This window comes from Grus americana, chromosome 28 (genome assembly GCF_028858705.1).
Source record: "Grus americana isolate bGruAme1 chromosome 28, bGruAme1.mat, whole genome shotgun sequence".
Classification (NCBI taxonomy): domain Eukaryota; kingdom Metazoa; phylum Chordata; class Aves; order Gruiformes; family Gruidae; genus Grus; species Grus americana.
Window position 1 is genome coordinate 2,525,976 of NC_072879.1, and position 14,795 is coordinate 2,540,770.

General features: G+C 58.9%; 3 protein-coding genes across 8 annotated transcripts in view; 2 read left to right on the forward strand and 1 right to left on the reverse strand.

Annotated features, from left to right (window-relative positions):
- Positions 1 to 93: 93 nt before the first annotated feature.
- On the reverse strand, positions 94 to 2,708 carry KXD1 (KxDL motif containing 1). 3 transcript variants are annotated; one of them, XM_054805679.1, is made up of 6 exons: positions 2,559 to 2,708; positions 2,104 to 2,204; positions 1,772 to 1,999; positions 1,329 to 1,375; positions 725 to 960; positions 483 to 639 (listed from the first exon to the last, which is right to left on the reverse strand). In XM_054805679.1, exons 2-5 carry the CDS (start codon positions 2,196 to 2,198, stop codon positions 725 to 727), a joined length of 606 nt encoding a protein of 201 aa, XP_054661654.1. In that variant the 5' UTR covers positions 2,199 to 2,204; positions 2,559 to 2,708; the 3' UTR covers positions 483 to 639. The 3 variants fall into 3 exon arrangements, with proteins under 3 accessions (XP_054661656.1, XP_054661654.1, XP_054661655.1); XM_054805680.1 differs by having other exon boundaries at positions 504 to 960; positions 1,847 to 1,999; positions 2,559 to 2,697; XM_054805681.1 differs by lacking the exon at positions 2,104 to 2,204 and having other exon boundaries at positions 94 to 960; positions 2,559 to 2,695.
- A 142-nt stretch (positions 2,709 to 2,850) lies between these two features.
- Positions 2,851 to 9,106, forward strand: FKBP8 (FKBP prolyl isomerase 8). Of its 3 annotated transcripts, none has more exons than XM_054805676.1 (9): positions 2,851 to 3,023; positions 3,353 to 3,646; positions 3,820 to 3,989; positions 4,169 to 4,257; positions 4,552 to 4,769; positions 4,844 to 5,016; positions 5,148 to 5,225; positions 7,464 to 7,601; positions 8,175 to 9,106. In XM_054805676.1, exons 2-9 carry the CDS (start codon positions 3,367 to 3,369, stop codon positions 8,259 to 8,261), a joined length of 1,233 nt encoding a protein of 410 aa, XP_054661651.1. In that variant the 5' UTR covers positions 2,851 to 3,023; positions 3,353 to 3,366; the 3' UTR covers positions 8,262 to 9,106. The 3 variants fall into 3 exon arrangements, with proteins under 3 accessions (XP_054661651.1, XP_054661652.1, XP_054661653.1); XM_054805677.1 differs by having other exon boundaries at positions 2,851 to 3,010; XM_054805678.1 differs by lacking the exon at positions 2,851 to 3,023 and adding an exon at positions 3,029 to 3,087.
- Positions 9,107 to 9,769: 663 nt separating this feature from the next.
- The window catches only part of ELL (elongation factor for RNA polymerase II), a 55,433-nt gene continuing 50,407 nt past the window's right edge, over positions 9,770 to 14,795 (forward strand). For both annotated transcript variants that reach the window (XM_054805250.1, XM_054805251.1), the window contains exon 1: positions 9,770 to 9,953. In XM_054805250.1, the coding sequence (XP_054661225.1) occupies positions 9,819 to 9,953 (135 nt within the window). In that variant the 5' untranslated portion in view covers positions 9,770 to 9,818. The remainder of the gene's footprint in view (positions 9,954 to 14,795) is intronic.

The window sequence follows — 14,795 nt, forward strand, 5'->3', positions numbered from 1 at the left end:
CCTTTCTCCACGGAAACGTAGTGCGCAGGCGCCAGCGCCCCCTCCCCGCCCGCCTCGGTACCACAGGCCGGGCCCAGAACCGGGCCCCCCAGCCCCACCCCACCGCCCGGGTCTCCGGCCCCACGCTCTCCCCTCAGCCCCTCGCAGGCAGCAGCCAGGAAGAGCCCGGGCCAATCCCCCGGACACCGTGAGGAGCCGGGGAGGGAAGAGGCCGACGTGAGGGGCTGAGGCATGACGCGGGGCAGGTGAGAACCAAAGGGAAACCCGGCTCGGGCTCTTCCCGCAGGCGGGGAGCGTGGCGGCTTGCGGGGGAGACAGCCAGCACGAGTCCACGAGCAGCACGGACAGACGCGCAGGAAAGGCGGAGCGCTGGCGGGCACGCACGCGAGCCTCAGCGACAACGTTCCTTAACAAAAAACACGGGTGCCCCAAACCGGCTCTTCTGCACCAAAGTCTACGTCAACGGTGGGGTTTTGCCGCTCTCCTGATCGCACAAATGAGAAAGGACAAGAGGCGTTTCAAACCCACGTTTTACTTATTCACCCGAAAGCGAGTCACAGGGTTTACACTACGGTGGCAGTTTAGAGGCAGAAGGGTACCCTTCACTCGGCCATTGCTTCTCTCAGCCTTCGCTTCCCTCTTCCCGAAAAAAAAAGAAACACACAAATATAAATACAAGGTAGAAAGTTCTCCAGGGACGGGTGGCGGCGCAGGACCCGCGCACCTAGTCCAGGTCGTTGGCCGTGTCTTCATCTGTGAGACTCTGTCCGTTCACGGCCGGTAAATCGTACTGGCCCTGGGATAAATCCTCAAAATCCTGACTCATGGTGGGAGAGATGATGTCAGGGCTGGTGTCGCAGGACTCTGTGCTCTGCTCAGAGGTAGCGATGGTGGTTGTCGTGCTTTTTGGGATGGGGTCGAAGTCATCATCGTCTTCTAGGATGGGAGATTCGTGGATGTCTGGAAGGGAAGACACAAACATTAGTTGCACTGGTGGTGTGACACCAGGTACAAGAGATGCCCCAGCAGAAGGATTTGCTAATTTCTAATTCTACGTTTTGTCTGCATGTAGCAGTAATCAATTAAAAAAAAAAAAAATCAACACCACTGCAATTAGAGGCCATTTGTAACTTCTTGCAACCATGTTTAAGATAATCAAGGAGCTTTCCAGGCTTTTAGCACAGCAGCCACGCGCTGGCGCACACCCGGACATCCCGTCAGCTTCTCCCAACTCCCGAGAGCCGCCTCGCGCGTTCTTAGGACAAGGGACTCTTTGCACGGAAAGAAAACCCGACGGAAAAATCCGCGTGTCGGAAGGAACCACTCACTGCTGAAAGCCTCCGGGTACTGCTTCGCCAGCTTCCCTTTCAGCGTCCTAGGGGAGGAGAGAGCGAGCTGAGACCACAGGGAAGCCAATGGATCCAGAGCTGAGCTGCCTAGTGTTTGTGGATGACATAAAGGAATCCCCGGGGATTCCTTGGGCCGAGGGGCTCCCTCCCAGTCCCCCCCTCAGCATATCGAGTCTTTTTCTGAGTCTCACAGCTCGTAACCACCCCGAGCAGAGCCCGAGCCGTGTCCCTCCCGCTGCCCCGAGGGAGCACGGACCATCCTGGCCGGAGCAGAATCGAGGAATCCTGAAGCTCCGTGCTCCGCGGCTCCTCTCCTGCATCGCTTGGCCACACGTTTTCCCCTCTGCAACTACTTTTACCTCCGAGAGCACCCCACGCTCCTACGTGTGTCCCATTTTAACACCCCCCCAGCCCCTCCAGACCTTGACCAGCCACCCTGCCATCTCCACGCTGTCTCCCTCCCCGCTGGCAGCAACGTTCCCATCACCGTTGCCCACCGGATCCTCCGGAAGATGCTGTCCAGATCCTTCTTCATTTCCACCAGCGTCTTGGTGTGGTGGAGGAAACGCTCGTTCATCTGCTGCATGCGGACGCTGGAGAGGTTGTTGAAGTTGAGGAGCATCTCATTGGTCTTCTCGAATCGATCCAACCTGCGAGGGGGAAGCAGACAGAGCTCAGCAAAGATCCCGGGAGGTTCCCGGTGCCAGTACCGGGGTCCCCACGGGTCAGTTTCCCTGGTTTTCCCGGGACTCACATATTTTTCTGGGCCAGGATGATGGCGTTGACGTCCTCGGTGTTGACCATGCCTAGCACCCGCCCGCAGAACACTTGCGAGGCCGTGGGCTCCATCGCGGCCTGTGGGACCGCGGGGGGTGGGGTGGGGTGGGGTGTCGGCTCAGCCGGGGTCAGGAGCCTCCCGCGCCCCTAGGACCGGTAACGGAAACCCTCTCCCCCACATCCCCGGTACTGGGCTCCCTCCGCCCTGCCATGCCGCCGGTACTGGAGATACTACCCCCTCCCCGCCGCCGTGCCCGGTCCCGGGGCGGCCCCACACGCACCCGACTCCGGTAACGGGGTCCCCCCGCCTCCCAGCCCCGGTGGCATGTGCGTGTGCCCCCCCCCCCCCCCGGTACCGGGCTCCCTCGGGGGAACGCGGACCTGGGCCCCTCCCAGTGACCCCGAAGCCTCCCGCCGGCAGCGCCCGCGCACCTGGGGGAGCCCGTCCCGCCGCTTCACATGACGGGAGCGGGGGCGGCACCGGCGGCCGCACCTTGCTTCCGGGTGCGGGGTCACGTCGAGCGCGACCCCGTGGTGTCAGCGCGTTCTTGCGTCACGGCGCCGAGCCGGAACTAGTGGTGGCTGGAGGAGGGAGAGGGTCGGGATCGCCCCCGGGTATCACGGGGCCACCCCAGTGCCGAGACCCCCGCACAGCACCCCGGGCACACACGGGCCCCCACGCTATGGCCCAGCGGCGGCAGCCGCCACCCGGCCCGGTCCCCCCCGCCCCGCCCCGCGGAGCGGGTGTTGCGCGGCGGCCCCTTTAAGACAGTGCTGAACCCCGTCCGGCGCCTCGCTGACGAGCGTTCTCACCACCCAATGGCGTCAGCGCGGTGGGCGGTGTCGGTCCAATAGGAGCGGCGGGGCGGGGCCGGCGGCCGCAGGTTCGCGGGCCAGGTGGGAGCGGCGGGGGGCGCGCGGTGGCGGCGGCCGTTGCTAGGGGGAGTCCCGGCGCGTGACGGTGACGTGGGGCCCCGCGGGCGGGGGGCAGGCACGTGGCGGCGGGGGGCGCGCGGGGCAGCCCATTCTGCTACCGGCACCGGGCCGGGGCCGCAGCTGCCCCCCCCCCCCGTGGGGCCCGTTCCCTCCCCGGAACTGTCTGGGGTCTCCCCTGCCCGAAGCGCTTCCCCCCGCGGAGGGCCCCGGCGCTGTCCGGGCTGGCGGTCACGCCCCCCCCCCGCTCCGGTAGGCGTAGGCCCGACGTCCGTCCTCTCTCCCCGCTCCAGGTTGCTCCGCCGCGATGGCCTCCAGCGAGGAGGAACCGAGGAGGGGCTCCCCGTGCCGGGCAGGCACCGGCACTGAGCCATCATCGACGGCCGACACCGCTCAGCTGGACACGGCGGAGGATTTCGAGGTCCTGGAGGAGGAAGATGATGATGAGGAGGAGGAGGACCTGAGTGAGCTGCCCCCACTGGAGGACGTGGGCAGGCCACCGGCCCTGCCGCGGGAGGATGCCCAGCCCTTGGAGCAGGGTGGGGGGGAAGTGGCTGATGACCCCCAGGAGTGGCTCGACATTTTGGGTAAGAGCCTGGGCAGGAGGACACTTGGCTTGTGGGGCTACTTGGGCTTCCCTGCGGCTCTGCTGGTGCTCCCTGTGCCATGAAGGCCAGCCAGGAGTCGGAGAGGGGCGTTGGGAGCGAGGCTTTTCCCTCCCAGCCACGGGCTGATGCTCCTCCGGCTTCTCCTTGCCTAGGGAGTGGCTTGCTCAAGAAGAAGACGCTGGTGCCAGGCCAGGGGGTGGACACCCGTCCCCGCAAGGGCCAGGATGTGACTATCCGCCTGAAGGCCACGCTGGAGGATGGCAGTGTGGTGGAGGAGAACCCTGCCCTCACCTTTACGCTGGGGGACTGCGACGTCTTGCAGGTCAGGGCTGGGAGAAAGCTTGCCTGGCTTTATCACTGCCTTGCTTTTGCTCTGCAGGGCAGGACCTTGCCTTGGGGGCTATGGGTAGGGTTTGGGGTCAGCGCCATCCCTGTTTGCGGGTCAGAAGCAGTCCCTCTGCCCTTGCTTATGCTCCCTCCCCACGATGTTGTTCCCTGTAGGCTCTGGACTTGTGTGTGCAGCTCCTGGAAATGGGGGAGACAGCTTTGATCGTGTCAGATGCAAAGTACTGCTACGGCTCTCAGGGCAGGTGAGCAGGGAGGGAGCAGGATGGCTTGAAAGAGGGCTGTGAAAGCTGTCCCCTGCGCTCCCGCTGACAGCCCAGCCAACAAGCAACTGTGGGCAGGGAGACCCGGCTCGCTTGCCACGTGCAGTGGATGGCAGTGTGTACTGCCTGGGGAGAACGATCTGCATTGTGCCCTGTCCCGGGTAGCTTCTGTTGCTCTGATTTCTGGGCCGCAGTGCTATATCTATGTGGCCCAGTGGCTGATGGAACTGACAGAGGTGGCAACGGTGCCACAGCTTTGTGCCCCTCTTTGCACAGGAGCCCTGACATCCCACCCAATGCGGCCCTCACCCTGGAGGTGGAGCTGCTGGCAGCTCAGGATGCACCGGACCTGGAGCTGCTCAGTGGGAAGGAGAAGATAGAGCTGGCCAACCGCAAGCGGGAGCGTGGCAACTTCTTCTACCAGCAGGCAGATTATGTACTGGCCATCAACTCCTACGACATTGCCCTCAAGGTCATCGGCTCCAGCTCAAAAGGTACCTGCTCCTGCCCCGGGCAAGGGCTGCCTGGGCTCCCTTCCCCCTGTAACCCAGCTCTGGGGTCTTTGCAGTTGACTTCAGCCCGGACGAGGAGGCTGAGTTGCTGGACGTGAAGGTGAAATGTCTCAACAACCTGGCAGCTTCTCAGCTTAAATTGGACCATTACGAAGCAGCTCTGAAGTCCTGTAACCTCGTCCTGGAGCACCAGCCAGGGAACATCAAGGCTTTGTTCCGAAAGGGCAAGGTGAGGCCGGGCACGCGGCAGGCGCCGTCGTCCCTTCTCCGCATCATGGCTGGGCCTGGCCATGGCAGATGGAGGGCAGGGATGAGGGACAGACCTCAGCCGTCCTGCTCAATCCGTATCTTCCCTTCCAGGTCCTGGCTCAGCAGGGTGAATACAGAGAGGCCATCCCCATCTTAAAGGCGGCGTTGAAGCTGGAGCCTTCAAACAAGGTAGGCCGCTGTAGCGTGCCGCTGGTGATCCTCCTGGGCTGGGCTATCCTTTTGGCCGTGTCCCTGCAAACCTCGGTGTCCCCTGCAGAGGGCTGAAGCCCCCCATAGCTGTTCCTAGCTCCATCCGTGAAGGGAGGCTGGAAATAGCCCCCAGGACCTGGGCAGCCATGGGGTGATGTGCCCCATGGTGCAACACCTGAGCTTGTTTGGGCTGGTGGGTCCCTTATCTCCATGTTGCGAGACTCCCTCTTTGCCCTTTGGTCCTTGCAGTGGCAGGACTCCCTGCCAACCCATCCCTGCTTCAGCGATCCTGCATGTACAGTCCCGGCTGCTCCAGCTTCCCTGTGTGGCCCCAGTGGCTTGTGCCATGGTTGTGGGAAGTGGAGCAGTCCTGCAGACTCGCTCAGCAGCCCAAAGCGTGATTCACTGGGTGGCAGGAGCGGCCCCAGAAAGCCCAGACCTCGGTCCAACGCTCAGGCCAGCATGAGCTCTGGGTCAGGAATTTCCTGTTGGTTAATGATCAGCTGCAGGACCGGAGCCTTGGAAGAAATCAAAAGCCAGTGCCAGGAAATGGCCCTACAGGAGCAACTCTGGGCAAGCTGGGAGAGAGGCAGGGAGGCACTGCCTGTGTGGGGCTGAGGTGTGGGGGGCTTGGTGCTACAGGTGGGCTTTAGTCCTCGACTGGGTCTGTTTGTTTTATCCACCTCTTTTCTGGGAATTTCACCAGACCATCGTGATTTGCGTTGTGATCCGGTGCCTGAAGGTCATGGGTAGGATGGGGCACTGTAAGCAGGCACTTGGTGGTTCCGCAGCACCTGTGGAACCCGCGGTCTGAGAGCACCCATGGGGAAGGGCGAGGAGGATCTCAAATCCTTCACTTCCCAACAAGGTTAGGGTGGGCAACGATGCAGGCAGCTCCAGGAGCAGCTCTGGAACGTCACTGTTGGCTAGGCTGCTGCTCACCAGCCTGTTTGGATGAAGCTTTTAATTGGAGAGGGGGTAAAAAAATCAAAATGCCCGGCAGTGACGTTACCAGTGAAACCACAAGTACAGCAAATTACTGGCCTCTCCAGCTGGCTGCTGGGACTCCCGGCAAAGTGGCAGTGCTGATCCAGACAGCCGCGTTAAACACGCGTTGGTGAGTCACGGGCTATGGCTACTGGTGGTGAAAACATACTTGAGAAATGCTCGGCTCCACCTGCCTCGGATGAGGAAACCTGGTTCTCTGGGGCCGTTGGCACCTTTCAGCTGATACAGACCCTCAGCTGCTGGGCTCCCTTCTCCTGACCCCTTGGAAACACACATTCTGGGAGCAGTGGGGGATGGCAATGTTTGTCCACCATTGATGTGCCAGCCCCGGTGAGCTCAGGGGTCCCCTCAGGTGCTTTGCTGTTTTGCATCCTTCAGACATCCAAAGTCTCACGTTCAAGGCAGCGGTGCCAAGCGTGGCGTGGTTTGGTGAAGCCCTGGCTGGTCTCTGGGCGAGCCAACATGGGCTGGAGCCGGTGCGGGTCGACGGTGGCGGTGCTGGTGTTTCGGGGAGGCATTGGAGCCACCCGGGCTGCGGTGTCCCCAGCAGAGGGCACAGCACGGCTGCAGCACCGGATGGCTGCGCCACCACGACATCCTTCCTGCCACCGCGGGCTCGAGTAACCTCGGCTCGCTGGCGCTTCTTGTTGCTTTTTGGGAGCCTGTGAGCTCCGTGCAGGATGCAGAGCTTTCTTCTGCAGCTCTCCCTCCAACCCCAGCCATCGTAGCCGGGCAGGTACCAACATGCTCCTGAGTCTTGTTGCAATCCCGCTTTAGACCAGGCTGAGTTTAAGCCTGCTTTCCCAGCCTGCTTCCAGACAGAAAAGTGGGAGAGCTTGGGCACGTCTATCCCTGAGGCAGACACTTTTCCATCTCGATTAAAGGATAAAATCCTTTTCCCAATGTCTGTCATCAGCCCTGGGCTCTGCTGCCCATTGCCAGGCGGGGAATGGCTTGGGTGGCCAGAAAGGACAGAGGGGCACTGGGATGCACGCAGCACCCAGCCTGGGTGTCTCATGCCAGCCTGGTGCAGCCCCTCAGGGCAGGGGAGCAAGGCAGGATCAGACCATCAGCCCTCCAGGCTGCTTCTGAGCTGTTCCACAAAGCTCTTGCACAGCCCCGGGGTGATCAGACCTGCTGGTGGTGGCACTTTGGTCCCACGGGGACAGTGCAGAGCTGATAACCGCAGTGCTGCGCTCTCCTCCCCAGACCATCCATGCTGAGCTCTCCAAGCTGGTGAAGAAACATGCGGACCAGAAGAACGTGGAGACGGAGATGTACAGGAAGATGCTTGGGAATCCCAGTGCCATTGGTACCCCGGGGAAGTGCAAAGACAAGCTGCCCTGGGTAAGGGCTGGTGCTGACACACCAGGGATGTGGCAGAGCGGGTGGGGGTCACCCCTGGTGGGGGGAGCGCTGGGCTGGGTGCAGGGGTCAGGTTAGTGTCCCCCAAGTCCCTGGGGGTCAGCACAGTCCTGCTCCCAGGCAGGGGGATGCTGATGTGACCCACAGGGTGGGCTGCGTCGGGGCAGCAAGCCTGCTGGGAGCTGGGGGCCTGTGCTCTGGCAGCCTTGCCAGGAAAACGCCGATAGCTGTGGCTGTGCTCCTGGCTCCGTCTGACAGCTCCCGGCGATGCCAGCCGGAGGGTCTGGACTTTGCTCCCAGCTGCCGCACTCAGGAGCCTGCTGGCTGTGCTGTCAGCTGGGCTGCCGGCAGCACACGCTGTCCCCGCGGACGTGCCGGCCACGCACTGGGCAGAGCCAACGCAGCACTTGCCTTTTTGGGCTGCATTATCTCGGATATGTGTTGGGAGCTCGGTGCTGCCCCGTGCTAGCACAGGCTGGGCTCCGCGTCCCTGCTGCTGACGGGGCTCATGGCATGCCACGTGTATCCCGTCACCTTGCCGTTTCTTCTCCTTAGTCCATCCCCTGGAAGTGGCTCTTCGGTGCAACAGCCATTGCGCTCGGCGGCGTGGCCTTGTCCGTGGTCATCGCGGCGAGGAACTAAGGATGGCGGCAGGGCGGCCCTGTGGCATAGGACCTGCGCCGGGACATGCCTCTCCCCTGCCAAGGGGCTTCCCTGGCGCTTTGCTGACCCCTTCCCACGGACTCGCAGTTGCAGAAACAGATGCTTTCTCTGCCGGAGGTGCTGGATCCCCCTCCCAACGTCCCCCCGCATCCCTTCTGGTGCTGGTGGGGTGCAGCTGCGGGGACAGAGCTGTGGGCAGAGCAGAGACCCCCAAGCACCCTGCCGGCCGGTGAGGCCTCAGCCCCCAGCCCCGAGCGTGTCGGGGGGAGCGGGAGCTCCTGCACACGGGTATGCTATGGCTGTCCCCAGCCCGGTGAGCCCCAGTGGGCGCCGTGGTCCTGCTGACGCAGTGAGATGGGTGGGGGGAGGCACGTGCAAGGTGCAGTGGGTATGAAAGGGCACGGTGGTTTCTGCAGCTGGCCCAGCCGCGGGAAGGGAAGTGCTGCAGATGTGCCCAGGGCTATGTGCAGTGCTATTCCTCGTGTCCTGGGGGGCAGCTGGCGGCTCAGTCCTCCTGCAGGCACCCGCTCCCTTCCTCAGCACTTCCCCAGAGTGTGCAATGTCTAAAGGAAGCCAAAGAAACCCATGGCAGGAGGGATGTGGGAAGGGAGTGCCAGAGACCTCCTCTCCGGGCTGTCTCTTGCGGGTCCAAGCTCTCGGGGGTCCCCCTTTGCCCTGCAGCTCTCTCCAGCCTGGGGCCATCCCCCATGCCCCAGGGCCCACCGCTGCCCCTGTCTCAGCTCTGCTCATGGAGGGGGTGTTGTAGCACTGTCTTCCCACCCCAAACCGACTGTGAACTTCCCAAATAAAGGACAATTCCTTCACGCCCAGGCCTCTTCATTGCCAGCGTGGCACGAGGGGGGATGCTCCTCTTGGCTGTCCCCCCCTTTTGCCACATGTTCGTGGCTGCTGTGGGGGCCAGGAGCAGCTGTTTAGTTTGGGGGGCAAGGGGAGGGGAATTTTTCTGGACCGGGTGCGGTCCCGAGCCGTAGCAGGAGGGCAGTAACCTCTGTGGCCGGGGGGATGCTCCGTGGCCGGGGTTGCTTGAGTCGGGGAGGGGGGGCCTGGTGAGCACGGAGCGGTGCCCTGGGGTGCCCTACCGGGGAGGGGGGGAACCCGGGGCCTACGGGCCCTGCCCTGGGGGGGAACCCGCGGCCTACGGGCGCTGCCCGGGGGGGACGCCCGGGCCTCCCAGGCCATGCCCCGGGGGGGGTGTGCCCGGGGCCGGTGGATGCCCGCCCGCCCCCTCCCACCGGGCGTTCCAGCTGCAGCAAACCACCCTCCCCGCCATGCCCCGCGGCCCTCGTTTGCATAGCCCCGCCTCCTCTTCCCATCTCCCAATCCGACTTAGCGGCCAGAGGGGACCGGCCAATGGGAGCGTGCGCTACCCACCTCCTCGCCCCAGCAACAGGCGCCCCGGGTGGGTGGGACTGGCGGAGCGGCGGCCCGTCGGGTCATGAATAATGCATAAGGGGGCGTGACGGCGGCAGCGGGAGGCCCCGGCGGCCCAGGCGCGGAGGGGGAGACGGTCCCAAGATGGCGGCGCTGCAGGCGGAGCGCGGGTACGGGCTGTCTTGCGGCCGTCTCGGCCGCGGCACCCGCGTCTCCGTCTTCCACGTCAAGCTCACGGAGAGCGCCCTGCGCGCCTTTGAGAGCTACCAGGCCTGTAAGGTAGGGGCGGAGGGCGTGGGGGCGGCGGGTACGGCCCCGCGGCGGGCGGCCGCCACGAGGCCCTCGCTGGAGCCCTGCGGGCGGCACCGGTGGGGTTGGCACCGGTGTCGTTGGGGGGGGCTTCCACGTGGGGGGTGGGGGCCCGGTCCTGCTGCTGCTGCCGCCGCCGCCTGTGTGATGGGGGGGAGGGGGGGCGGACCCGGCGGATGACTGGGGAAATGGGGAGGGGGGGGGGGGATGTCGCTCGGTGTGAGGCCCTCCCCGGTGAGAGGCTGAGGAGATGCGAGGGGCTCCCGGCCCCCCCTCTGCGTGAGTGACTGGGGAAACTGCGGGGGTGGGGGGGCGATTCCACTGTCGGGTGCCAGAAGGAGATCGGGAAGGGCTCACTGTGCCTCCCCGGTAACGCCCCGGGGGTGCCCCGCTTCCCCCCCACGCTGATGTTTGAGGGGCCCCGGTGGGTCCCCCCGGTGTGTGACCGGGGAGGGGTCATGATCCTCCGGTAAGTGCCCGAGGGGGACCAGGAGGTGTCGGTGTACCCCCCTGGTAACTGGGGGGGGGCCCAGCGCGGCCCCTCCCTCGGTGAGTGACGGGGGATCGGGAGCTGAGGCTCGGTGCCGCCCCCCGGGAGATGCCTGGCGGGGGTGGGGGGGGGCGGCTCTCGGTGTCCCTCCCGGTAGATGACTGGAAGCCGCCATCAGTTCCCGGTAAGGGGAGGGGGGGGGGGGGAAGTGAGCGAGACATGTCGGTGCCCCCCTCCCCGGTGAGCGTGTGCGAGGGTGCGGCCCCCCCCCTTCCCCCGGTGCGTGACGTGAGTTTCCAGGGCCGGGGGGGCCGGTCTTACCCCGGGGACGTGGCTGGGGGCGGGGGGGCAACCGCGGTGCTGGCATCCCGGATTTGGGGGGGTCCCTTCCTCACTGCCACCCTCCTGGAGTGCCTGGTTGTGTCCTGTCCCCCCCGGTGCTCCCCTCCCCGGGGGGAAGCGGGTTCAGACTGGGGCTGAATTTTGAAATTTCCAGATTGTCTTTTCTGAGATATTTCCTTGAAACACATCCAGAGAGCTTATTAGTCATATAAATAAAGAATAATGGCAATACTCGGCATCTGTTGTTAGGATGGCCTGGAGATGGATTAAAAGATGTCCTTTTTATTGTAATTTTACTTTTCTTCTTTCTGCCTCTGATCCTGTGAAAAGCATTTCTGTCTCCTCACCTTGCCAGGGAGCTGGGGGAAGCTGGGAACCTAACCCGTTTGTCATTAGGAGCGTTCTGCCTGCCAGCTTCTGTAGGATAAACCATATGTTGTCACAACACTATTTTTAATTTAGGGTGTTGGTTACATCACATCACTGAATTAGGCAATCTCTGTATGAGGACGAAGGTAATTACTGTACCAGGGTTTATCAACTTATATTTAAATGAGTGTTTATCAGCATTATGAGAAGTCACTAGCAATAAGTACCTTGGATAGACTGAGTTAGTAGCTTGCTCTCAAAAAAAAAAAAAAAAAAAAGAAAAAAACCCAAAGAAATGCTTTCCTATATATTAGGAAAGTCTTGTCTTTTGGGGGAGGGAGAGTAGGAAGACTACAGGCAGCTGTGTTAAATATTTTGGGAAGCTATTCTGAGTCCATGTCACACATTCATAGTGGTGTTTATTTTCTAAATGAAGTCTGGTCTCTAGATTGTTTGGTGGCCAACGGCCACTAATGAACTTTGCTTCCTTCACCACCACCCAAAAGAGAAATAGTCAAAGGCTACTGGTGATTAAATGGGCAGGAAAGGATAAGGGCAGAAGAGCTCACTTGTTTGTATAGTGAATAACGCAACAATTAGTGGGCTATTAAACACATATGCTCATTCTGCATTTGTTCTATAAACAGTTTCTCCAGCCTGTTGAATGCCTCTGCTTTGTCTGAAACGCTCAGCTATGGCGATGCCAAGAAGCGACTTTATAACACACCTTCGGAGCGTGTGTTTGTCCAGTCTAGGCTCTGATTTAATTTTGGTCTGCAGTAGGTAAATGGAAAAAATTTGCTAAGGCTTCTTCTGCTTGGTTTGGTTTTAAATGTGGTATAACTGATGGCAGCGTTGTGTAATATGTATAATGGCCTGGAATTCAATACTGTTGTTTGTGTTACCTGAAGTCCAACGTGTGTGCAGTCTGACCTGTTTTATGCACCAGGATAGCACGTCAGTGCGATTTCTGCGACAAGACTGTCTTTTTGCCAGAACAGGCAGGGTAATGTCTTCTGCTGCTTGCTTGAGTTTGTTCTTGGTCTAATAATAATGTATTGGGATTACATAATCCAAAAATGATCACCCAGCTGGGCAAGCTGCCATTTGTTTTTAGTGTCCCTTGTGCCAGAGCAGTTGTGTTCTTGGTGTGGAGCTGTACCATGTGTGGATCAGGCAGCAGGACTATGGAGAAATGATATTTGTCATCTTGAGTCTCTCCTGCTTGGGTGTCTGCTAAATTTTTTCCGTGTCCTGGTGAAGAAAATGGCCCCGGGTCCACACGTCGATGCCGAACTCCATGTTTCAGGAAGCTGTTTCTGTTTCGTGTACAGGGAACGTGGAGCTGCTGCTGAAGAGGTCCAGATCATGGGGCTGCTGGCTCCACGCTGTCCTTAAAAGGATTTCTTTCTCCAGTAGCAGGGGGGTATGCTCACCTGAAAGAAATGAGTCTTAAAAATAACACCAGCTTCATAGGGGATGTTTTAAGATGTTGCCCGTCTGCTCCTTGTGAAACTTGCTGCCCCTGAAACTGCTTCCACACGGTTGTGAAACCATGAGCACTGACTGCTGAGCTCTGCAGCTGAAGGCTGAGCGGTGGAAAATGTGTCCCAAGTCAATTTATCCACTGATGAAATGGAGCCGGTCTGGTGTGTTAGCCTAAATCAACTCTTGGTTCGCCAAGGAGTGTAATTCTATATTAGCTTGCAGTTTTCTGCGTTCCCTTTGGATGTGTGTACAGGCTCTGTTTAGGCCCTCCCAACCACAAAAAAAAGCAGAGCATGACTTTTCCCCATCTCTTCTGGTCTACCTCCAGCTTTCTTGCTGCCCATCTCGAGGTACAAGGGAACTCCTTGTGCCCCTGCCATATTTTCCTCTTTCTTTCTTTATCCTGGACCCTGTCTTTCACACTTGATGACGGGCTGTTGTATCTGTCCTTGTCTAACACACCTAGATACATCTCTGTTCATGGTATTCATCCTTTGCTTTTCACACCTGTTTTTTTTAAGCAACATCATGGGGGTTTCTGGATAAGTAGAAATCTCAAGGCACGATTTAAAATGCTACATGGCAGACCCGAATGTCACTTGGCAGCAGGTACATCTATCTCCTCATGCTATTGTGGTATTGGTGCCGACAGCATGTAAACAGTGTTAGGGCTGTTCCTGGAACCCTTCCCTGGGAATTTCCCGACTTTCACATATTTATTTAAAACCTCTCTTTGTGGCTCGAGGAAGGGGACTATGAGCTTGAATGATGGATTGCCTTTTGATAACAAGTGACATGATTGCAGTTGCACACCTTTCTCTGTTATTTGTAGCTTTTGTGTTGACTGAACCATTGCTGATGGACACCAGGCTCAACTCGGCTGCCAACCCTAGTCCTGGCTTGTCTGGTAGCCTCATGATTTTTGGAGGACGTAAAGAGGATCGTAGCATCCCTGCTTTGGTCAGTGCTTGATAACAGAGGCTGAACGGTGTCTCCCACTCCCATTGTACCTCTTTGCCACTGCTACATGGCGTATTTTGAACTGAAGCCACCAGTTGATTCACTGGTGAACTTTGGCAGATGCACAAATATTTATTGGGGGCTAAGCTGAGATAACCAAAGCACATTGCCCCTGTGCTCTACGAGCTGAACTGAGTTTTGGAACCGTGGACTGACAGACGTGGCTTCCCAAGTCATCTTCCCCATGCCTTCTGTCGCAGTCGTTTTAAGAAGAGCACAGAAGTTACTTCTGAAAGGTTAGGGTTAAACCGACCCCTTGTAGTCGCCGCTTATTGAAAGAACTTTTTCAGACTTTGCTTTTAGAGCCGGTTGTTATAGACGCCTTCATCTTGCTGTGTTTAAAGCACAAAACACAAAATGAAGGCTCCTGCTGTCATTACAGGGTCTTTAGGGTAATGCGTATTCATGCTGACTTGGGAATTGAAAGCTACTTGCAGGTGTCAGGAGGAGAAGAACAATCCGGCTTTCGAATCAAAATTCATTGAATTATCTTAAAGCTTTTTGCATCATTCCTCCTTTCCTGTAACCTGTTTTTTCCTGTCCTATTAATTCACTGATGCTGTAGTCCGTCAAAATTGAGGCTATTATGACATCGGGAACATGAGTCGGTGACATGACTAAATGAATCAGAGGAGGCTGGCTGGAAAAAGAAGCTCGTTGTACACGTACATCAGCAAAAATGGGACAGGATATGCAGAACGTACTGAACTGCTAAACTCCTGCTAAATGTTCTTAATGCTGACCTGAATGTGGCACCTCCCATTCGAAGGAAGGGGACAAAGAGACATTTAACATTGTGCAGGAGGAATGTTTTGGCCTGTGGCAGTTTCCTTTCAATTATTTAGGGTAGCTTTTTCTCTCAACCATATACCATTTGGATCTGCTCAAATTATAGATTCATCTCTATAGTTTTCAAATTGCATGGGAAAGAATTGTCTGTAATTTACATCTAAAGTGACGTACAGTTGCTATGGGATTCGGTGGCAAATTATAAACCCATTATGCTTTTTTTTTTATCCTGGTGGTAGCAGATTAAAGAAGTAGGTCTAATTTGTGATGTGCCAAGGGAAAATAGAAAGTTTGTGACAGAATCCTTGTGACCG